Source organism: Adelges cooleyi, unplaced genomic scaffold, assembly GCF_023614345.1.
Source record: "Adelges cooleyi isolate 19-005CV unplaced genomic scaffold, UGA_ACOO_1.1 ACOO_flye_CR_arks_rails_tigmint_CR_PRNA_376, whole genome shotgun sequence".
In the NCBI taxonomy this organism is placed as follows: domain Eukaryota; kingdom Metazoa; phylum Arthropoda; class Insecta; order Hemiptera; family Adelgidae; genus Adelges; species Adelges cooleyi.
The window spans coordinates 14,166,482-14,191,059 of record NW_026096053.1 but is presented as its reverse complement, the minus strand read 5'-3'; the positions used below and the strand labels follow the sequence as shown (position 1 = coordinate 14,191,059).

At 30.3% G+C, this 24,578-nt stretch overlaps 3 protein-coding genes across 3 annotated transcripts; all 3 read right to left on the bottom strand.

Moving 5' to 3' along the window:
- Window positions 1-2,984: 2,984 nt before the first annotated feature.
- On the bottom strand, window positions 2,985-5,891 carry LOC126840353 (DCN1-like protein 3). The gene is made up of 4 exons (XM_050576027.1): window positions 5,489-5,891; window positions 5,238-5,414; window positions 3,446-3,920; window positions 2,985-3,349 (listed from the first exon to the last, which is right to left on the bottom strand). Exons 2-4 carry the CDS (start codon window positions 5,341-5,343, stop codon window positions 3,001-3,003), a joined length of 930 nt encoding a protein of 309 aa, XP_050431984.1. The 5' UTR covers window positions 5,344-5,414; window positions 5,489-5,891; the 3' UTR covers window positions 2,985-3,000.
- A 599-nt stretch (window positions 5,892-6,490) lies between these two features.
- On the bottom strand, window positions 6,491-8,399 carry LOC126840827 (uncharacterized). The gene is made up of 3 exons (XM_050576785.1): window positions 8,264-8,399; window positions 7,158-7,317; window positions 6,491-6,806 (listed from the first exon to the last, which is right to left on the bottom strand). The coding sequence occupies exons 1-3, from the start codon at window positions 8,354-8,356 to the stop codon at window positions 6,667-6,669; spliced, it is 393 nt and encodes a 130-aa protein (XP_050432742.1). The 5' UTR covers window positions 8,357-8,399; the 3' UTR covers window positions 6,491-6,666.
- Window positions 8,400-20,527: 12,128 nt separating this feature from the next.
- LOC126841029 (uncharacterized) lies at window positions 20,528-22,061 on the bottom strand. The gene is made up of 3 exons (XM_050577234.1): window positions 21,895-22,061; window positions 21,015-21,120; window positions 20,528-20,734 (listed from the first exon to the last, which is right to left on the bottom strand). The coding sequence occupies exons 1-3, from the start codon at window positions 21,982-21,984 to the stop codon at window positions 20,568-20,570; spliced, it is 363 nt and encodes a 120-aa protein (XP_050433191.1). The 5' UTR covers window positions 21,985-22,061; the 3' UTR covers window positions 20,528-20,567.
- Between the last annotated feature and the right edge of the window lie 2,517 nt (window positions 22,062-24,578).

Here is a 24,578-nt window from a genome sequence, read left to right as displayed (position 1 = left end):
GCGAGCGTGCTGTTCGACGGCTTTGCTTGCGGCCACGGCGACACGCCGTTTGGCCCGGTCGTCGCCTTCGGGCGGTCTGACGACGGCGTTGTTCCGGTAATGGTCGCGCATCTCTGCCAAAACTCGGAACACTTCGTTTTGGAATTGCGTTTGTGACTGTCGCCTTCCCAAATCGTACAGCGACGAAAGGGCGCCGGTCATGCGCGAAACCGCCGGGTTCTTAAGCCGGATCACCCGCAGATAATCCTCTAGACAGTCGAACGTTTTCGAAGCCGTGGCCATTCTCCTGCACTGAGGCCCTACGCCTCGCTCGTAGTCGCACAAGTCCGTCAGCACTCTGGCGTACGAACAGCTCAGGAACTGATGGGCTAGCCGGATTTGGTCGGCCGCGTTTCCTTCGGTCACCGTTGTCGCCAGCAAATGGTCGATTGGCATCAATTGGCTAACGATTAATTGGTATTCGGCTCGGTCGTCCATATGTTGTCGGTCTATAATGTCGAGACGGCCGAGGTTGGGACTGGCCAGAACGCGCCATCCGGAACACGACAGCAGCTCTTTCATAGTGTCCACAGGATTTGCAACACCAGCCGACACATGCCAAATGTATATGGCCGACAGGTAGAATAAAAAAATCATTTTAGATCAGGATCAATAGGCGAATTTACCGTATTTTTTATTTTAAATGTACGTAAGCAATGACAATGCTGTGCCTACGTGTAACTCAGAGGTATCTAATAAAACGGTATACTATGTCATGCGTCGACTTTGCACAGTAATTTAGCACAAAACAGGTGACGTTATCGTCTCCGGAGGCGTTTGATTTGCATAACGCGACTTTTGTACAATACACACCTACTGCGAGTAATAAAATTAAAAAATGTCGTGTGGAGCAGATGGATACTATAGTAGTAGTTGATGGCAACTGCAGTTGTCATAACGTATACCGGGATTTTTTTTTTATGAGAACGTTATACACCTTATATTTTTTTAAGGAGATGGGTATAGGCAATTTTTTTCCATAACCTAATTTGAATATTTAACTGTGATTCGTAATAGTTTACATAATACTACACGGATAATTATTGGTATTAGTTCAGTATTTACGACTTTTTTTTTTTATAGTTCATTTATTTTTCCAGACTATCAAGACATCCTCGACAGCAGTTAACTTTTTTTTTCATCAAAACATAGCTAAAACATTTTTAAACTTTATTCGAAATAATAAGAACTTTACTGAGGTTCTCTCGACGTTACAAAATCTGATTTACCTACTTTGTGCAAATAAATCATAAATAAATATTATGATGTATTTTCTGTGTCAATATAAAAAACATTATTTCAATTTTCGAACAAGCTCTACAGTGCGTTACGAGCACTTAAATACAGCGTGAGAATATGTTAAACTTTTCATTCTGTTTTTTGAAAATTTCTCTTCCAAAATTGGCAAAAAATAAAATATAATAAAATGCTGAACTATTTATTAAGTAATAAAATTATCATTTATTTAATTTTTTTTTATTATTTATTTAAACTATTTTTTAGTAAATATAAATAGAAACATATAGGGAGATGTATGCGTAAGCTAAGAAAACCCTTAATCACGATTCTATTATGCAAATTTTGGACATAACTAACTGTTTTTTGCCTCTTGTAACTCATATACATAATAATTAAAAAAAAACATTCGAAACACGATCCATCTAACTTAGGAACAACCATACAAGCCAACAATTTCTTTTATTTTTACTTGTTTTTTTTTTTAGGAGGTCTGAAATTAGACTCAAGGTCCAAGACTAGTGTGGCAAAATGGTTAGTTCCAAAGGATGATAAGCCGTTACATAGTAGAAATAGTTATATATTTAATTAAATTAACAAGACCCCGAACGATTATTTTAATAAATTAATAAGTATTTACATTATTGATATTGTTATTTTTGTACATTAGTTAAGGATACAATAATATAATATAGATTTTTTTAAATATTACACGAGTATAAGTCAAACACTGTAGTATTTTAAAATGTAAATTAACTTATTGCCTAAAGCAAAAAAAAAAAAAAAATCACAATATTAACAAGATTCATGCGCTTGTCGAGAGTTCAAGCGTGAAAGTATCACAGGTTTTTGATTGACTAAAACATTTAGTCAGTCTTTTTCTAAACGATTAGATATTCAGCACTCCTGATCGAGAGCTGTATATTCTATTCCCGATAGTAAAATTTTGAAGTTCATAAAAAATATTTCAAATTGTGTTGCATAAGTGGTATTGAAACGATTCAAATTTGTTTCTATCCTAATCGAAAAGAAATTTACATATTTTTATTTTTTTTTATTTACACGTTTAAATTTTTGAACACATTGAAATCACCCATCTGTCTAAATCATTAACTTTAAACCATATAAAACAGAAATTATAATTTATAGTCTACAGAGTTTTTGTTCTAAACGCCGCATTATTAAAAAGAGTACTTCAATAAAAAAATATTTTAACAAAATTGATTTTTATATAAATATCCTTACCCCAGAGCAAGTCACAAATGTAAATTTTTACAGAAGAGAAAAACAAAATTTATTTACAACTAATTATCAATTACTAATTAATAATTGATTTAAATGGATGAACTTGGATGAGCTCATCTAAGAGTCCAAAAAAATGGTAGAAGGTAGAATAGAGTGAATAGAGTGCGAAATTTAAATCTAGGTGAACCAAATAACGAGGAAATTGAAATTTTTGACTTAATACACTTTTACTCTGAGGTACGGCTGTATATATTATATATGTTTGTAGAATACCGCGTCAATAACAATTCACTTTTAGGATTAATCAAACAGACTTGTTGAAATTTACATTAATATTAGTCGAGGAATTTATTATATATGATACATTTGTCAGATGATAAAAATAAAGTAACTTTGACAACAAAACAATATACTACTAGAACCCTAAAAATTATTAGCACATAATAAAATATAAATATATATCGTTTTCTTTTTTTTTTTTTAAGGTACGCCGCTGTTCTTTTTCCCAACCCCTTTGTCGCTGATGTTTTGATTAGCTTGATCGTTTTCGTATTCGACGAAATCATCGAAAATGCTCGGCCAGGCTTCTGTATCGTCATAGTTGGACAGATCGCCATTCGGCGATACGGACTCGGCGAAATTCAAAAACATGTTCCACGTGTCCTTGGGGATGCCTCTAATGGTTTCCTGACTTTCTAAGAAGTTCAGCCAACGTTGTAGTATCTCCGGTTTGTGCACATGGAAAACTAGTTGCCATAACGCGATGGCCGTGTCCACCGGTAAGATACGTTGGCCCACGACGTTGTCCAAACCAAATTTAAAAGTAAACCTTAAAATAAATGTACGATAGTAATTAGATATAATCCATCGAGTGCGCAGCCGAATACGTAGTAAAATTATTTTAAATGCAATAAAAAGTGTATACCTGTACAGGCTTTTGAATTCCTCGGTTTTATAATCGAGATCACCGGTCATTTCGGACAACTTGATCTTCATCGACGCTATGGAATCCACCTGGAGAGCAAAGCAGCCGTTTGTGAACTCGTCCCGCGTGAACCGACACATTTGATGGGCGTCGCATTTCCACGCCAATATGAGAATACGGAATTCTTCGGGAGACATTTGCAAATCGCTGCACAGCCTTTCGATTCCTTCAATTAGTATCAAGTCGTCAGCGTCCTTGTACACGTCAAACAACTTTTGTACCCTGGTCTGAAAGCTTTTGGCGGCAAAACTATTTAGCCGCATGTTTGTCTTACTGAGTGTAGATGTCAAAGTGCAGGTAAACGAGGAACGAAAGCTACCGCAGTTATCACTTCCAACCAATCCAATGTTAGGAACATTATGTGTCCCATTGGTCATGGACATTACAGGAGGACCTATATCAGTTGTGTTTAGTGCTGAAAAAGAAAATAAAACAATAATTAGTTACATTAAAATGAAATTTACATAAACATATTGTAACGAGTAGTTTTTTTTTTAACTTCGGTTTAAGCTTTGGGTGCATATTTTCTAAATTGTTTAACTTTTAACTAGCGACAGTTAGGCATACCTTTAGAGTAAGAATTTTTCTTTCTTGACATTGTATTATTTTTTCTTTATTTATTTTATGGACCCACAAGAACTTTTGAACTCTTTGGTCGATTTTTTTCATACATCGACCTAGTTCACAATTATTGTCAAAACTACTACTCATCGAGAAAGAAAAAAAAATGTCTGATGTTTAGTGGTTTAATGGAAAAACAGTCAATTTCGAAATGAATAATAATTGTCCTATTGGAGTCAGGATGATATTTAAAGCAGGGACCATAAAGAACCAATTTTGGGACTGGAACCGGTAATTGAAGGGTACAGATATTTTTCTTATGATAAATTTGGATTCAGAACCATTATTTTATACATTTTTAACAACCAGACCCTAAAGAGAACCGATAAAACCATTAAGGTTCCAATCTCCGTTCAAGTTGAAATGATACATTATTTTATTATAAAAAAAGAAGTAATAATCCTAAGTGTGCGATATTAGAATTGGGACAATTGTGAATTAAATCAACGACATACAAGGTGGGTGTAAGTAAATCGAGTCCCAAATTAATAATAAGTCATAAGATAAGAATTCAGTTGAAAAAAAATGTTTATATTTATAATTATCATTTAAATATTTACTCCAAGTGATATCTCCTGGATAAGGCAAATAAGCTGGAGTATTTAATTTTTATCTCGGACTCTATTTACTATATCCTTGCAAGATGTATCACAATGATTTGGTATATTAATAATTTAATTACATGGTTTTTTTTTAAAAAAATGGTTGTCAGATCATGCACAAAAGGTCATTCTATATATCAGAAATCGGTCAATGAGAGTACATTAAATATTTTTACAAACATTTTAGTGCTTTTTAAAGTTAACTTTTTTTTAAATAGCAAGTAGGTATTTTTTCAAAATTGTTTGGGCCTATTTTTTTACAATTTTATTATGATTGTGGTGTATTAAATTTACAGAGCCTAAACCTATACCTTATGTAAACACCGATGTTATAATAATTACAATTGAATTGTCTGTAGAACTTTAAAAATCATAAAGTTTGAGTCATTCGCACAATATAATCAAGTTAGAAAACAAGCAGACTAAATTTTAGTATAACTAAATATAATAGTTTCATGAAAACATTGTAAAGGTTTCTACGAGAAGAACATTAAAATGTAATTTTTTACCTTCGACTCGTTTTTCCATAACATTGTCAATGTTGTTATCACTGCTGCGTTGTGCCGACCGTCTGGTGATACTCTTAGAGCGTAAACATGAAAAACAGGTTCCCATTGATCGACAGCAGTGCGGTTGATGATCAAATTTATTGAATACATGTGTTGCGCCAAAGCCGTTGTTGGGACCTTTTTCAAAAACACAACATCAAAGTACGAACGATTAATATCGCAAACGGAACGAACAATACGAATATTATTACCTATCAAATGGTTCCCAACGCGACATGTGTGATGTTTGTCGTGAATACTTCGGTGAAGCCGCTTATTGTCATGGTATACACTTTTAATCGTTTCGGTGGTAGATACAATGATGAAAAATAAAAATAAAAATACTATCTCAACAAGGGCTTACTGTCAAAAGCGCATCGTCGCACAAGTCCACGCTCTAAGACCGTTTTGCATGGTCGACGAGAAACAATCTTAAAGATTTACAATAATATTTTACACTTGGGGGTGTGTACTGCACGATGATTGTTATTGAGTTTTTTGAAAAAATTAATAGTATGATTGCAGATTATTATTTTTGAGAATGCACTATGCAGCTTCTGTATTATTCACTTGACTTGTACAAAACCATTGGTGATCAAAAACATCTTGGAGTGATAGACATTAATTATTAACTGCATCGACGACCGCGCATTATCAATCAGACCAAACCCAGTTCGTGCGCAACTTCATACTGGTCGTCCGCCATGTGCTCGACCGGGTTGCTACCACTTTTCCCGAATTGCATAAATCCCAATGTCTACTTTTCCTACATAGGAAAATTGGGGGGGGGGGGGTTTGTCGACAGGACGTCATACCCCTATTTATGTATTAAGTAGTTGGGTTAGGTAAAGACAAATTTTTTTGCAAAATCTTAATTTAAAAGTTAAACTGGCATGTGCAATTAGGATTCTTTTTCGGTAGTCGAATTACTCGTTTTTCGGACTATCGCAGCATCCTATCCGATTTAAACATCTTTAAACGGCATTTTCTGAGCCTTTCTCAGCCACTGTTATTGTACACAGATAGGTAGGTGTGCAACATGCATGGAGAACAGTTGAGATTAAAAGAAATAGGAAATGTGGTCGCGTATGGACTCTGTGCCTATATGTACATTTGATAAGAACTAGGAATGGTCAAGGAATAGGACTGAAGTACATTCCATCGCTTTATTTTAAAGGGAAGGCATGTGAAATGAGTCAGTGCAGGACTATAAGTTAATTATATGTTCAACCCTACCTCAGTGTGTAGGAGATATATTTATTTAATAATATAACCGTGATCATAATACAATATATATATATAGTTGTGCGAATGTGATATTTTGTGCATGTGTCTTTACAAGATATAATATAATTGGAATTCACAATGTAATAATTCTTCTTAATTTACATTATAGTGTCGCGTTAATTGTTGTTTCACGAGGACGTTTTACTTTTTCTAAACATTCTTTAGCGAAGAAAGCTACGTCCTTGTCGTGTGCTTTGGAAACTACTGCCAAAAATGTCTTAAATCGGTCTACATTTATAATGTCTAAAACAAAAATAAAAAACCAAAACATTTTTTAACAAATTATTGTACATTAAAAGCAGTTGCACACTCCACATAGCCCATTAATATTAAAAAAAGGTTGCTTTAAACCCATTAGGAAAAAAATATATTTTATCAATTTGTGTTCATATTTCGCTAGTTTTAAAAAAAAAATTATCCCTCATATGTCCATATTGTCCAGCCTTGATGATAAACTAGATCATATAGGTTAATATTACAGCTGGAAATGCCAAGAAGTTTTACTGTAACTAGAACTACTAAAAGTAAACATTTTGTTTTTGAATACATCGAAATGTATTATTTAATGATAAATTAAATATAATAGATGGTTACTTCGGTATGCAATTCCAATGTTCTTCTCATAAAAGTATTCAAACAAAGCCTTTCTACTTTTTACATCGTCACCCACAAACACGAAAAACTGTTGCAGATAGAGATCTTTGTAACCAATTCCAAGATAGTTTTGATAGTCTCTGAAAGTTGATTCTAGTACCTGAAATTTGTTTCAATTATATCATTCGAAGAATTAGAAATTAACTGTTAATCCATTATTCGTTCATTTAGATTTAATCGTGATTAAATTAACCATTTATCCGTGATACATTTTTCAACCAAGACTAAATTAATTAACTATTTTACCTACCTATCGTTTTTGGATAAAATAAAAATTATATTTTTTTTTATCAAAAGCTAATTTTTTAGATTTGTTTTCGCTGTTATAAAATATGTTTTATATTATAAATATAATGAAATACTAGTATAAAAGAATGGGATAAATTTCATAAAACTTTTTTTTTCACAAAGTTATATCCAAATTAGACTGAAGCTACAAAACAACAGTATTAAACACATTTATTTGAAATATATTTTTAACGGCGTTTTGTTATATTCTGTTAAATTATATTCGTTTTTGTATTAAAAAAACGATAATAAATAAGCAAATAGAAAACGTGTGTGTTTTATATTGTTGTTTAGTTGCTCCGGGAAAATTTGAAAATGTAAAAAGTTTAGTACTTAACTAGTTTTATATTTTTTAAAAATATTTTTGACCATAAAAAATTAATTTATCGTGTGACTATAATATTTTGTTAATAAGTAATTGAACTTAGAATATTCTAAGATATATTTAAGGTGTGTTTTAGTGATTTTTTTTTTGGATTATCAAATATCAATCTATTAATGGCTGTAGCTTCATTAATATTTGTGTATTTTAATTAGGTAAGAATTTTTTTTTTATGCTGATCATTTTTATAGATAACATTTTTTTTTTAAATATTGTTTAAAAAAGTGAAAAAAAACTCATTTATTGAAACATATTTAACTTATTAGTTGAAGACAATAACCACAGTTTAAACAGTTTTAAAAGTATGACTTAGACGAATGTATCACAGTTGTACAGTCAAGTATTTATTATTTGAAAAAATCTAAAACAATAGTACCTCGTCGTCGGTAGGAAATCTTGGAATACCACACTCTACAGGGTTGATAGCAGCTAAGAAACACGGTATTAACAAAATAGCGAACTTGTACATTTTACTAGTGTCTCGAGGACAAAATTAATAAATAAAAATCTCTCCCTACAACTTCCAGTTTTATAGTGAATAAAAACAAACAAACGTTCGGAATCGATATTTTTTTTTTTTTTTTTTTGACGAATCGTACAGACATATTTTATAGGATTTGTGCACTCAGATGTTTTAATATATTTTTTTTTTGCTTTTCGAATATATATATATATATAAATAAAAAATATATCGACTGCTCCAAGCCTATTTGACGTAAGTGCTAATTCTGTAACAGCAGACGCATAACAAACAAAATATGTGAAGTTATTTTTACATCAAAATGTAAATATTTAATTTGTATACACTAAAATAGCTCTAGGCGCCCTATATAACAAAATGTTGTCTTTATTATCTGTAACGAAACGACTTTTGAATTTTTTTATTTCAACGAATGCTTAGTTTATATTATAATTAGGCGCTTACGGCATAATACAAAATTTGCATTATGTGGATTGGCGTTTGTACGTTGATAAAATGACCATTATTTTTATAACAATTGACAAAAAAATAAATTAGGTTCATAAAAAATTGAAATTAAAAATGCATAATTTGAACAGCCTACACATAGCTATAATGTATATAATTATAATATGCAGTTATAATTGTATTATATCTAGAGCTAAATTGTATAGTATGTTTTATTAGAATTGAGGTTGAATTTTTATAGTGAACACATAAATGTAAAATCAAAATTTAGTCGATTATAACTTATCTGATGTGAATTGTTTTTTTTTTAATTAGTAACTTGTGGTAAATGCTTGTGATAAAATACAATTTTGGATACAGTAATGCTTAATATAATTCGTATATACATTTAGGCTTCATCTGGTCTTAGGGGTAACAAGCTCAGCTTAATACACGTGTGCACAATTATATGCAAAATAAATTAAACTATAATAGGTAACACCATTGCAGCTGTGTAGGTATGTAAAATTAATAACGAAACAAAAAAGAAGTAGGTACAAAGTTGTTGCAAAACGAATATTATACCGTTAAATGTTCACACAGGGTAAACCAAACTAAAATAACAGAAACCAGTGTAGAAAATCACTTTGCATTGAGTAGAATAGAAACTATCTGTCACAGATTAAAATATTAGTAAAAAAAAACAAGTTTAAAACAATCATAAAATATTCTGCAACAATGATTTTTTATAATTAAATAGAATGATGATTACGCAGTTACATAATTTGCGGCCTTTTCTGCTTAACTATAATATAAGCATATTTTTTGAAACATATATAAATCTGCCAAGCCCGAATTAAAAAAAAAACCAATAAAGGCTTCAAAAATGCCAGTTTCCAAAATTGTTTGAAAATTTTGTATATTGGAATGACAAGTAGTACGATGCGAACATTTTAAGTTTAAAATTTTAAGATCATACAAAAATGATGTATAGAAATTCTTTATTACACCAAATGTTCATTTTTTTTTCACGCTTATAAAAATATTATCCACAACGTCAGTGGCAATGTAAACACAAGTAATGGTAGATAGGTACTTGTCGCGTTTACCAAAAACTATTAATACCAACTGTAAGAATTCTATAATAACAAAAAAACATATTTTCGCAGTTTTACACTGTATTATTTATGATTAATGCTGCTATGTAGATAACACAACTAATATATCTACAAAATATTATTATATTATTAAATGTTGTTTGTCAAATACAAGTGTTTTACATATTCATATTCTTCGATGTGAACTCAATGTGTTTGGGACTCGTAGAAGTCTCTTTTAGTACCATTTTTATACACAGTCTTGGCGTTTTTTTAATTTTTATATTAATATAGTTCTTATTTAAAAACAGAGTCTTTCTAAATAACTTATTTTGATAAAAAAAAAAAAAGGAATTGTTTCTGAGAATTCAAAATGTCTGAGAGAGAAATAGGTAAACGGGAAACAATAAGGAAATATAACATAACAATCGAATACTGCTTGTAAAAATATATGTTTCATCTACAACATTGATTGGATATGCGACCTAAAATAAGAAAAACCCTATTGTTGAATCATCTGATTATTGAGTTAAGTCGATTAATTTAAATTTGATATAACTGGAATGTCAAAAATCGATTCCCACCATAACCTAGAAAAGAGGCCGATGCACTTAAATATTTTAACAGAACTGAAATCGGTCAAGTAGAGCTAATTTTGCAGCCTTTAGGCCTGAAACAGGTAAAAAAAAAAAAAAAAAATTGTGAACAATTGGCGTATCACGTTGTATAAAAACACTATGAACAATTTTGGTTGTTCGCGGATAAAACGATGATTACCACCCTGTATTAACTTCAAAGTGGAAATTTCTTTTCAATAACTAATATAATTGCATAAAATGCATAAATAAGTCTTGTAACATAGTTTTACGTAGGATACACAATTGTTCGGTTAGCCGTACAGAACTGTGTACTCAGGTGTTGGATTAGAGCTTTTTTTTTTTTAAGAGCACTAACCATGCACGTGGAACAACAAGACATCGCGTAGCACTACGGTTCAACAAACGGTTAGCAATATCAGCTAAACTGTTTTACAGCAATTCCCGCGATGAAATTGTGTTTCGCCATGAATTCAACGACACTACTAATTGTCGTCGTGTGTTGCTTTGTCTCGCGTACGTTTGGCTTCGACAACGATACGGAAGAGGAGCAACGCTATCTTCGGAAAGTACAACGAATGGTCGGTCTCGACTTTGGACACGGACAACTTTATGACATACCAACCGGCAGGTTTCCATACATGACAGTTGGCGAGTTGAAAGTCACTTCGGCGAAGCTGCACGCGACGTTGGAGTGCAGTTACACGTTGAACTTGTACGTTCATTCGCAAATCTTTAGATCGTACATGCTGTTGGAATCCAAGCCGAATCTGACCGCCGACGAAATCGAGATTTACACTTTTGTAAAAGAAGCACAGCGCATGCTGACCACAATACACGACTTCGGCAAATACAGTACCGCCAAGTACATCGTGTGGGCGTATCTAGTCTATACGGAGAAAATGGCTGACGCCATGAGGGATCCCGAAAAGGACTACAGTCTACAAGGTACGGCGATGGTCGTCCATCAGTCCGTCGTGAATCTTCTTACCGCGTCCATTCTGAATCCGTTGTGTGAACATCTGTACTACGAAAAAGAACGAGTGCTGAGCGACTGGCCGGTATTGAACCGTAACGCTATGGGCTACCGAGAATGGACCAGGACACTGACGGAGGCCCGAAACATTGTGCTTAAGCAATTAGATTTCAACGACAGACACGGCGTGAGTTCCGCGGACGACGGCAATGCGTATTCGTTGGATGCCTTGCATTTAAAAGGAGTGTTCGATCAACACGACAAGCTGAACTATGTTGTTAGACAATTGCTCATGCACGGTAATTGGAGGGCGCTAAAGTTCAGATCTCAAGGAATGGCGATTCCACTTGAAAACGTAGATTTTAACTTGTTGAAGATCAGTCCGGACAGTTTCCGAGAACTTCAAATGTCTATTCAAACCGACTGCTTTCCGTCTTTGGTCCAGCGAATCATCCACATGATAAAGTTCCTTTCAAACTTCGTCAGACTATTAAAAACGATCCCGTTGCAACTGATCAACAGTTATCTGTTAACAGTAATGGATTCAATGGCCGCTGCTGACTCGTCGTGTGTGGAAGACCGAGTATTGCCAATACTGGATTTCAACAGGGAAATAGCAAACCAACTAAAGTCGCTTGCCGACAGTTTAGATTTAGGACACGACAAAAGCCTAAACGGGACCGTTCAGTTCTTTTTTGAAATTTCCAACCGCGAACGTCTGAGTCTGAAGATAGTGAGTGACGCTCAAAAATTATTAGACGGCAACCTCAAGCAAACTGGAAAGGTACTGATCGACGGTCCGATAATAAAACGAATGATATTTGAAGATGTACAAACAAAACAACCGGACAGTAGTTCTACAGCGAGTACCAGCTCAATAGTGCACACTGAACAGTTACGCGGTCTAGTGGATAACATCAAAGAGATCGTTATATACATAAGGGAAAACATAGCCAATTTGGTTAATTTCAAGGGGATACACTCGTTCAAAGAAATCGAATTCTCACAAGAGCTGGCCACATTAATGAATCAGGAAACAGCATTGGAACCACAACCAATTTAATACATTTAACGCATTCAGTAATATAATAACAACAATAATAATATAATAACAATAAGTACGACACCAGACTGGTAACCATTTTGGTGTCTATATCAACCATGTTCATTTATATCGACATTGTTCAACATTATATCAAACTAGAATAAACAACCTTAGGCATAAACGGGTTCACAAAACAATAGAAAATGTTTTTAAAAAATGTTCACGGTAAATTATTAATTACAATATTTGTATTTCAATGTCGAAAATATCAAAAATTCCATTCAATTTTGTCTCTAATGTTATTTTTTTAATTATTTCATTTGGTGTATTTTCATTTTATTTGGGTGTAATATTTTGTGAATTAAAGTATTAAAAAAAAATTGTTTGTTTATGTTTCATACCAGCTAAGGACTTTATCATTTTTTTGTGTGGCTTAACATTAAACTATTTTAGTTTTTATTTCTTTCAATTATATTTCGTTGGCCGAAAAAACAATAAAGTTTTAGCTTTGCAAAATAACAAATAAACCAATATTGTAGTTGTGTAAGCTTTTTTTATACTTCTACAATGTTCATTTTTAGTACACATTAAAATAAATCTGATTAACATTTTCGTACAGACAAAATTATGTGAATTTGCACCACACTAATTATTATAATTATTGTAATCGTAGTGTTTGGATTACAAATAAATTAGTATTAGCCACTGTATTGTTGTATACCGTTAATTTGATCTTCAGACTGAAAAATATAAATTTACAAAATAATCAAGAAATAGAATTTATTTTTATTAATCTCTTGGATAATATTATTATTTTCGAGAATTTAAAAGTGTTTTGTATTTATAAATTTAAATGACGTTATATTATTTACAATCTACTATTTTGTTACGGCATTTCTAATAACTAATAAGTAATAACATTGAGTATATATTGTCAATATATACTCAATGGTAATAAGCATATGTGAACGAATGTGGGTCGCATTGTAGTTAAGTAACTAGACGCATATTGTATCAGTGCAAGCGGAAGCGTACATTTTAGAATTTTCTCTCTACTTATACTGTATTAGTTTATTGGTGTTATAGTAATTGCATAACCTGAACGCCACAGTTTATAGGATAACTAACTAAAATATCTTTTAATACAACTATTTGTCGTAAGATCAATTTTCCTCGTGAAGGTGAAAAAAAAAATAAGTTGTTTTTCAGTGAAATATTTTCGTATTTGTACAAAAATACCGGTTATAATATACAGTTTTGAAAATAAAATAAAAAATCCAAAATTAAGAAATTAAAAAAAAATAATAAGCACCATGGTACATAGTTTAAAAAAAAACAAAAATGTTATAAATAAAATATATTATTTAACAGAGAGTATATTTGAATACAATGTTTTCTATTAGCCTCACGATTAAGAAAAATAATGTTACTTTTAAAGAGTAATCACTACAGCCTACACGATAATAATTACCTTGGACATGTTTGAGAACTAATTGTTAGCAAATTTCTACATACGTGAAAATAGAAATAATTTGTAATTTTCAATAGATTGCCAAAAAATACATAATCATGTTCACTACCGCTCTGGATGTGGACCTTTTATAGTAGGACAAAATGTGTGTTATTTGAGGCTGATGTATGTTTTTTAATCATTTTTATTATTCGACTCTGTGGGAGTGATACTATGGTTGAAATTATTATTATTATTATTATTTACTGGTGAGAATTCAGAAAATAACATACCATGCAAACGATTTTTTGCGATATTCACAAGCATATATCGAATGTTTTTACCTACCGAAGACTATGAAAATATTGACATTTCAATACGGTTAACGTCGTGTAGGTAAATAGATACTGAAACAAAAGTCCAAATTCGGTTAAAAACTTGGTAGAACAATGTCGAAGGAGATGTTCTCTTTACAAATCCATAAGCGTAACTAAGGGGAGGGGAGGGAGGGCCGTTTTTGTACGCAATGTAAGAAAACACGACGTGTACTAGTGTTCTTTTGAGTTTCTATGCGTTAAGACTGTCAAAAGTAAGTAAAAATTAAAACTGTTCTACTTCAGACAGTAATATGATTTTCTTTATGTTTATGTGAATTTGCTTCCCTGTCAACATAAAACTTTTTTAACCGAAGTTAACATATTTGTAAATGGGACATTCTGAGTCAAAATGTTTTATGAACTTCTTTTGGTCTAATATACAGGGTTCTCCAGCATGAAAGCTAATAGCTGAAGTAATAGGTGATTGGACATCTGGGGGACCCCCAAATAAGCCTCACGTTTTCATTTTTTCGATAAGTCAAAAATTAAATGTTTCGACGTAAAAAAAATAATGACCTAAAAAAAAAATTTCTGTTTTAGAGGCCTTAGAGGGGTTACATCATTTTCAGTCTCTTTCATTTTTTGAGTAACATTTTTTCACTATACACACTATGATATAAATTGTCGACTATTTTTATTTTTACTAGTCCGTCATTTTTTTTACAAGTGCCACTTTTTGATTTTCGTGTATTGACTAAAGTTTTGATTTCTGACGTTTTCAATTCAATAATTTACACCATGATTTTTGTTGAAACTATTTATTTTAAGGAAAGAAATGTACTTAAAACTAAAACTGAATCTTTATAAAACTTATCAAATTTACATTATAATAACATAACATAACTTATATTGTATAGTTTTATTATATTAGCTTTAATCATACTGGATCACTTTAAGTTGACCACCCAGGTATATGGTATTGTTACAGATAATTAAAATGTTCCATAATGCTGGATTTTTTTAATATAATAAAAGTGTAATATCATTTATCCAAAAACGACACATGTCATAAATATTTTGTTAACGCAAAAAAAAATAGATTGTCATCCTCCTAAAATTGTAATTTTTGTTGGATTAAACACGTATGGTTCGTACGCACTTCTTAGAATGTAATAGCATACTGTTTTAAATGAAAAAATGGAAAATCTATACCTATAAAGCGGAGTTTAAATCGATTTAAAAATATACAAGTGTAAACGTCTAAATACATAGCCTACTTAAATTATCAATTTTGAGACTCGGCGTTTTTTGTAAGTTATGTTGGTACATATAAACTCACTAAAGACATTTTATCGTTTAGGTATCCAAGTCTGAAGTGGTCTAGACAAATCTGATATTTTATGATGATATCCATTCAAATTCTTTTCGTTTCAAGTTTACTGATAACAACATTTTTTGGTAATACGCGTTATTTATACAATTTTTTTATTTTATATTATCAGTTAACATAGTAGTAAGACGAGACTTTCGATTAAAACTAATTTATGAAATTCATTTTACAGATACTACCGACTGTAAACTTGAACTAAAAGATGGTGACATTGCTTTGTATTATGACGTGTTTATACGTAAATATTTTACAAATTAACTATAACTTAGCACTGTGTAAATATTACACAACCAAAAGTATATAAAACCTCTTCATGTTGGGTCATTCCATGCTAAGTAAATAAGTCTCCATTACAAAACTTTTACCAAATGTTCTACATATGTACATATGAGAACGTCCTGAAAAAAATTCAGAACTTTTGGTTCATGTCATAAAAAGTTATAGGTTCTTAAATATATCACTTTTTAGTAAAATTCCAAACTTTGAGGTTACCTATTCATAAAAAAAAAATTGTTAAAAAAAAGTTATGAATCAAACAAGTGTAGTATGATCTATCAGAATAAAAAAAAAAGTTTTGAAATTTTGTCTTTAAGTTAATAAAAAAATTTAATGAAATTCATACATGTTTGAATTTGTTTTTCAATTTTTAAGTACTTAAAAATTTTTAAAAAAAATTGTTCAAGTATATTATGAAAAAAAACACTTAAATTTAAATTGTTCAGTAAAAGTTCCATTTCGATATCATTTTTAGTCATTAAGTAACGTGATCGTGATCGTGATTAAGATGTGTACCCAACAAATTTTCGGAATTTAGCATCGCCTAACTCCAAAAAAAAAAATAAAAATTTTTTTTTTTCTTCACATTTCTGGTTTTATGGAACTATCTGCATGGGATATGTAAGTTTGAAGCATTTCAAAAATCCACTCGCACGCACATCAGGTGATTTGGCATGGAATGACACTGTTTTGATGCATTTTATTTGTTCAAAAATATAACAAACAATATCTCTTTCTTAAATTTAATATTTTCGAAATTGAGTTTCAAAAAATATTACTAACAAAGTAATGTAACTTTAAATTTTGATTTTACACTTTTTTTGTCATAATTATTTATTTTAGATGGAGCGAATTGTGTGAAGATTCTTGGTATAAAATTGTCTTATTGTTAATAGATTAGCATTGTACTTACTATTTTTATTATAACAATTACATTTTTTTTTTTTACAGGAAATAATCACGTCCTTGGGAGTATGTTTTTTTTAATGTTATAAGACTTTATTCCTTCTTTAAGTTAGTAATTTTACCGAATTAATATACAAGCTACACAGATTGCCACTTGTCAGCCGTTGTTTCCAAACTTGCCAAACTTTCTTAAACCTTAAATCATTTTAACCCAATTATTCTGCACATATTTTTTGTTTTCGTTGAAAAAAAATAAATACAAAACGATATTTATATAGATTAATGGATTTAATTAAACATAATATTAATTACAAACATTATAGTCATAATAATAATAAAAATTCTTGTTCCTTATAGGAGGCTTATTGAAGGGTAAAATTACACCGGAGTAAGAACTTATATTTGTTTAATATTACATTACAAAAGTAAATACTAGTACACAGGGTAATCCATCTGGTGTAAACCAAAAATTAAAAAAACTGTTTGGGTTTGAATATTTTAATTTTCATCAATCTGCTGCGACACTGTTTGAAACAAAGTTGATTAATACAACAGATGTGTTACCAAGTTATTAATTTATGATAAGCAATTAAAATGTTAAATACAAAATAGCTAAGGATTTTTACATGTGTTACAGCAACGAGATCTACTCTCGATTTAAAGATGAAGCGAACGATGACGGAACGTATAATCAACTTAATTGTTTTGAAATGTGTCGTATTTATAACAACCAGGTATATTCAATTTTTTTCCCTTTGATAATTAAATAATATTATCTTGCGATTCATTATTATATTTCTACACACATTAAATCATTATTTATTATTGAATTTTTTTGATGATTTAATATTTGTGTATTATTCTAAATAATGATATTTAATTTAAATGCGTTATTTGTACATTGAATTATTCAAGTAAACATACATAACATTAAACACAATCTTATTTCAATTTAAATACTAAAACCATTGATTATAAAATATATTATAATATTTATAATCAATGCTAAAACTATAAAATAATATGTGTACTCATTTGACTTAAAACAATATTGTTCAAAATTATTCAAAATGTAGGACTCCTATAAAAAATATCTATATAAGTTGACATTTTTTCGAAACAACAATAACAATAATTTTACGCTTAAGAACATAGCCATATTATTATAATAATATTCTCATTGTCTTAATTTTTTGGCAGAAGTTAATGTGAATATGTCTTTTGTCATTTGCGTTTTGTTCTGTTTAAAATCATATAACTAACATATTCTATAATGTTATATCATATATTTAGTGGGATGCTAAAATTGTGTTTATAATTTAAAGAAACTACAATAAATAATAATATAATGAAAAATAATTTTTTTTCTGCTTCCTAGCCGGGTGACGCTGCTGAGTGTCTTCCCATAACTGTTAATTTTTCATTGTCATGTGTATAATATCTTTCATCAAATTTGCTTAATGTACTCACTGTATAGATTGTAAATATATTTTCAGATAAAAAAAAAAAAAAATAATTTAAAGTATTCGAATCATTTTACTAAGGTCTAGACATAATTGTCTCTGCTAATGTACAATAGTTAATTTGCAATTTCCTTGTTCTAAATCGAGTGTTGTACATCAATCATCATACAAATCGAATACAGTTGGCCAATAACAAAAAAAAGTATGATTACACTGGCTATGTCGTCGTTAATTTGGAAGTCTCTAAAAAAGATGGTGCACAGAACATAATATTGTGCTGAATAGATTCCGTTAGAAGTATCGACATTTTATGTTGGTAGACTCGTTTTTACAAAAACTGTTTGGTAATTATTGTCCGTTTCACATTAAAACTATAATTACATATGTAGACGAATGAGTGTCGCATTGTACGAGTAGTTTAGCAACTTACTATTTTTTAGAAAAGCATGTTTTTAAAAAAGTTTCTTTTAATAAATAAATAAATTTCATTTTTTACTTTTCAGTCCTATTAAAGGTACTTAATAATTAGTAAATAGATTACTAAATTCATTTTAGAAGGTTTAAAAAAACATGAAATTTCAGTGAAATGACCCCCTACATTTGACCCTGTGTAGGACGACCTAGATGTCCGAATCCTAATATGATTACAGGATATTGTATTGTGATCCGAGATAAGTGTCTGTGCCAAGTTTAAGCACTCTATGACATCGGCAAGTGGGTTAAATTAGTTTTGCAAGGTTAGCGAGCTAAAGAAAAGCATGTCAAAATACTATGGAAATTTGAAAACAACAATAAACATACCGTTATACAAACAAATGGTAGTTTATCGACTTTTATATAAAAAAAATTAGTGTTTTTTCAGTGAAATTTTCACGTATTTGAAACATTTGTACAAATAAGAACGACAAACCACAGCAAAAAACACAAAAAATAGTTTCGTTTTAACAGAAAATGAATAGATTTTCAATTCAAACCTTCGCGTTGATAAAATATCTTTATATGCTTCACATTGCGAATTGAGAGGGCGTAGAAAAATACCGGTTATAATATACGGTGTTGCTAATAAAAGAAGAAATTCAAAATAATTGAGAAATCAAGAAAATGATAAGCAGCATTGTGCATAGTAAAAAAAAACAAAAATTGTACTAAATAAAATATATTATTTAACAGAGAGTATATTTGAATACATTTTTTTCTATTAGCCCCACGCTTAAGAAAAATAATGTTACTTTTTAAGAGTAATCACTACTCTAAGGGGAGGGGAGAGAGAGCTGTTTTTGTACGTGATGTAAAAAAACATGACGTGTATTAGTATTTTTTTGAGTTTCTACGCGTTAAGACTGTCAAAAGTAAGTAAAAATTAAAATGATTCTCCGTAAGACAATAATATGATTTTCTTTAGGTTTATGATAATTTTTTTGCCCTGTCAACTTAAAACCTTTTTAACCGAAGTTATCATATTTATAAATGGGGCATTTTGAGGCAAAATTTTTTATGAACTTCTTTTGGTCTAATATATAAGAAAAAACTGTTAAGCAAACTTATGGTTAAATATATAGTAAAGATATAAAATCTACTTGAACCCTAAACCATAAAAATTATACACTTCTTGCGTACACATGTTACGACAACGATGTTGTCATCTTCAGCGCTAACAACAGACTGAGCTAGAAGTGTATAATTTTTATGGTTTAGGGTTCAAGTAGATTTTATTTCTTTGAATAGAGTTCTAGTTATTGAACTAATAATTACACATCACAGTTTAACCTTAAAATTAAAATTATGTAAAAAATTGCCTATACTTTACGCCTTAAACATGGGCGGTGCGACGCCCTCTTAAGTACATAGCCATATTATTATAATAATATTCTCCTTGTCTTAATATTTTGGCCGAAGTTAATGTGAATTTGTCTTCTGTCATTACTTATCTAAGATAATTTATCTTATTCATATACATGTGTAAATCATATAATAATGTCTCGGACACTTATTTTGTGCCCAGTCTTATTTCGTGTATAGTTCTGTTTGAAAACATAACATAAGATGTTTAACGGGATGCTAAAATTGTGTTTATAATTTAAAGTACTCGAGTCGTATACATATTATATTATATTATAATAAAGTAAACACATATTTCAAACATTTAAATCAGAGTTATATAAAAAATTTAGCCTACAACATATTATTGACATCATTTTTTAAATATGTCATTTACATAATATGTAAATTAACATTAAAATAAACTGTTTGTACAATATTAATCATTCCTAATCGCTGTGTTTGGGATTATTCTGATTATTCTGGGCCCATTTTCTTTGCTTTTTACTTGCTTGTCTCCCACAGAGGTTTCCACAGAGTCTACACCCGCATTCGCTCCCCAGTATGCTTCACAAAATTCTGCATAATCAAGTTGAAGCCGCCGTCCTGAAAAACCGTGGAAAAAATCTCAATGATTACAACTAAAATTTGTAACCCTTTGCTGCTTACAATTAATGCGATTTACATTTAGGTATTTTGCATTGTGCAATTACAAACGATATAAATGACAAAAGCGTAGTTATTTTAAAATTTTTAAAAGCATCGACACGTTTTGCACAACATATTAATTACTAATATTATATTTATAACACAATGTTAGGTTAGGCAAAGTCATAACCCTCGTTTTTTTGTGCATGAAGTTTGTTAATAAATGTTAATAGCTTACCCATGTATTTTATACCAGTATGATCTTTAAACATTCGTGGAGTAATGAAACCTCGTTCTTTAGCTCTGGGGTTCTTATCAAGGACCTTTTCCCACTCTGCTGTTTTCTGAAATATTATTAACATTTTTATTAGTGTTTAAATTTAAACAGTTTTTTTTTACAATTTTTAAGTACCTATCCCGAATTTCAACCGTATAGATATTAATTAATTAATTAAAACTTAATTCATAGTGAAGGTATCACTATGATGATTCAAGAGATCTTTTCATTTAGCATTGCCTTAATAGTACATTACAGTCAGCAGTGTCAGTTTTTATTGTTTATTATTTAAAAATACTCTTCTCTAATTTCATTAAAAGTACAAATAGTTCAATTTCCCTCTTAAATATTTTCTTATTAATATTAAATATAATCTAAGACTGGACATGTTTTACTTAAATAACAAATATCCTTTGGCATAACACTATTATTAATAGTGTTACTTAAAATTCATTTTAATTAGACGCGGTTCTAATCATTCATTAGGATATTCGTTTATAAACAGTATACGGCTAAATGTAAAAACAGAGAATTTGTTTTCAAAGAGTTTTTATGTAATACGATTTCAATTTCCACAAATGTTTCTACTTCTTACCTCCTCTTAATATAATTATTGTTCTTGAATCAACTTTTTTTGATAGCAGCTTTTGAAACTTAAATGGCAACGCATAGATTTCGTTAAGTTTTTTAATTGAAAATTATGTACTACAAATTTTAACTGATAGATAACCAGTTTTGGATAAGTATTTTTGAAGTTATAAGGTATTATATTATACATTTATATATAACTGTGTTGCGCTACTATTAAATCACTTTAGTATTGTAATTGAATATTACTTACAAATTCCTCACTGGGTGGCGCGTTTGCAGAAGTTTTTTGTGCTAAAACACAATGAATAATACATACAACTAAAATTTGTATTTTATGCATTTTTTAAAAAATGGATAAAATCAAACTTTAGTATAAAACTAGGTACGGCCGTTTTTTTTTTTGTTGAATAATTTGAACTTAACTCGTTACATTTTAAAACGTTATAGATCGTCAGACACTTGTATACACAAAAAAATGATACCTATGCGTTGATTACTTATATATTTTGGCACATAGCATGGCGAATATGTGTTTGATGACTGATTAACCCAAAATGGGGGAAGGGGGAGCTGTCACTAAGGCTTGCTATTTTTATTAATTTAAATTGCACGTGTACGTACAAAAGAGCATACCAAACGGCGTTCGAAGTTTGTGAGATACCACTTAAGTCTTAAACTATAGGATTATAGTTCTATTACATAGACTACAGTTGTTTCAAAATATAATTTTAATAATATAACGTATATTTTTCAGGATGCTGTTTATAAAATTGTTATCTGTACTTAATATAAATATATAATACAATATAATAAGAAAGTATAAAAATTGAATTAATCAATTTATTCATTTATCCGTGTATTAAAAAAGTTGACGGTCGATAACCCGTTTTAGATGCCTATTTTTTGAGTTCTTGAAGTTTCAAGTTTAGGGTACAAGGAAAGGTGGAGTGTAGCTGTATTTTTATCTGAGCGCACTTTCCAACCGCACTTGCCCTCCCATCCTAACTTTTAAGCTCTTATAACTTAAAAATAGTTGTTTAAAAATGGTTATGAACCAGTCAAAATGTTTAGTACATTACTCTAAATAATAAGTTAATGAAATACAGGGCGTCCCACAAAGATAAGACAAATAAAAGAACTTTTGTTCTAGTGAATATTTTTAAGAATTGGTGAAAAAATTATCCTGAAGGTATGGCTATCTTGAAAAAAAATGTAACAAAAAAAAAAAAAATTAAAAAAGTACGAAAGTTAAGTGCAATAAAAAATATGGTACTTATAGTGCAAAAGAGTATAAATTAGTTTAAAAAATATTCACTAGATCAAAAGTTATTTCATTCATCTTATCTTTGTGGACATCCTATTTACGCGTTACCATTTAAATTTCAAAAGTTGCTATAAAAAAAATATATATATTTACTTCCAAACGTGGATACGATTACAGTTGTATTATTTTAATTTAAATCATTTTGTCTACGAGTAAAATCCATTTTGGTTAATATAATAGTACACTTTTTGTCCATCGCACAGGCTGAACCAGTGATCCGATAAGTAATCTGAAAACAGATTTGAATTTGTCATAAAGTTAACTTGAGATCGTTCAGCGTACTTTTTTGATATCTTATTCCCTCTACGCATAAGACACATTTGAACATTTGATAAAATTTCAAATTTAAAAACAAAATTTGGAATTGGTTAAAATTAAAAATTTTAAAAAATACTCTGACCAATCTCAAGTAAACTTCATGACAAATTCAAATTAGGAGAAAGGGTTTATAATATTTGTTTGGATTTTCCACGTTTGTCGGTAGTACTATAACTTGAGAATATTCTATACAACTTCGGAACTAATTAATTAAAAAAGTTATGAAGCGCCGTATTTTAAGTTGAAAAATATGTACATTTTTATGAACTTTATCAATTTTTGGTCCAATAAAGTACTTTACAGGTACGATTTCTGGTATACAGAGTTGCTACCACGAATAAATCGGTTTGGTGGAGTCTAAAAAAAATAAAAGAGTCCTAATAATTACTGAACTAATAGGAACCATTAGTGTAACACAATTTGATTATTCTACATTAGAGTTAAAAATTGTTAATTTTTTTTTTTGCCGTAGTTGTACAACTTACACAAATGGCGTTAAGTAAATAAAACGACGCTCGAGAAAACGTTACCAACCGTCCCGCGCGAAATTGCTAAAAAAACCGACTACACGACAAATACGTTTTCTTAGACACGTAGGCGACGCAACATTATTGCCGTTTGTCGATTTCTAATTTCTTACCGTTACACGAGTAAACATAACAAAAAAAAAAAAAACTACCCCGGTAAAATCGTGTATTGATTCGCGTCGAAAATGAACGTTTTATTCGATTTTTCAGCCGTATACTTCTACACTTATACTTCAGCACCGACAGGACCGACCGAGACGTGGTGAGTTGGTCGCGGGAAATCGAAAAAGATATTTCGGAAATCGCACAAAACTCGTCTGTGTTTTGTCAACAATATTGCTACTCGGAGAATAAGAATGAGTTTGATACTTATACGGTTTCCGACGGTTTGAAAAACGGCACCATCGACGTCAGAGGAGAAATTTTCAATAAAAGAATTCCTAATTTAACATACTCTCACGCTTTGTTTAGGTATAAAACAATTCGTAATGTATTTCAGAGCATATAAATCTATATATTATGCAAATACAAATTCTTAACATTAATGATTTCCATTTCAGTATTTTGGAAATATGTAGTTATTTAAATAAAAACATAAACATTTTAATTTCAAATAATGTTTCACTGCTGATGTGAGATGTCTGTGAGTTTCACATTGCGTGAAAGTCAACCTATAAATCGAATATGAACCCATTTAACTAAAATAATACATTTTAAAAATCAATGAAATTTATTATTATTACTTATTACTATTCATTATTGTTA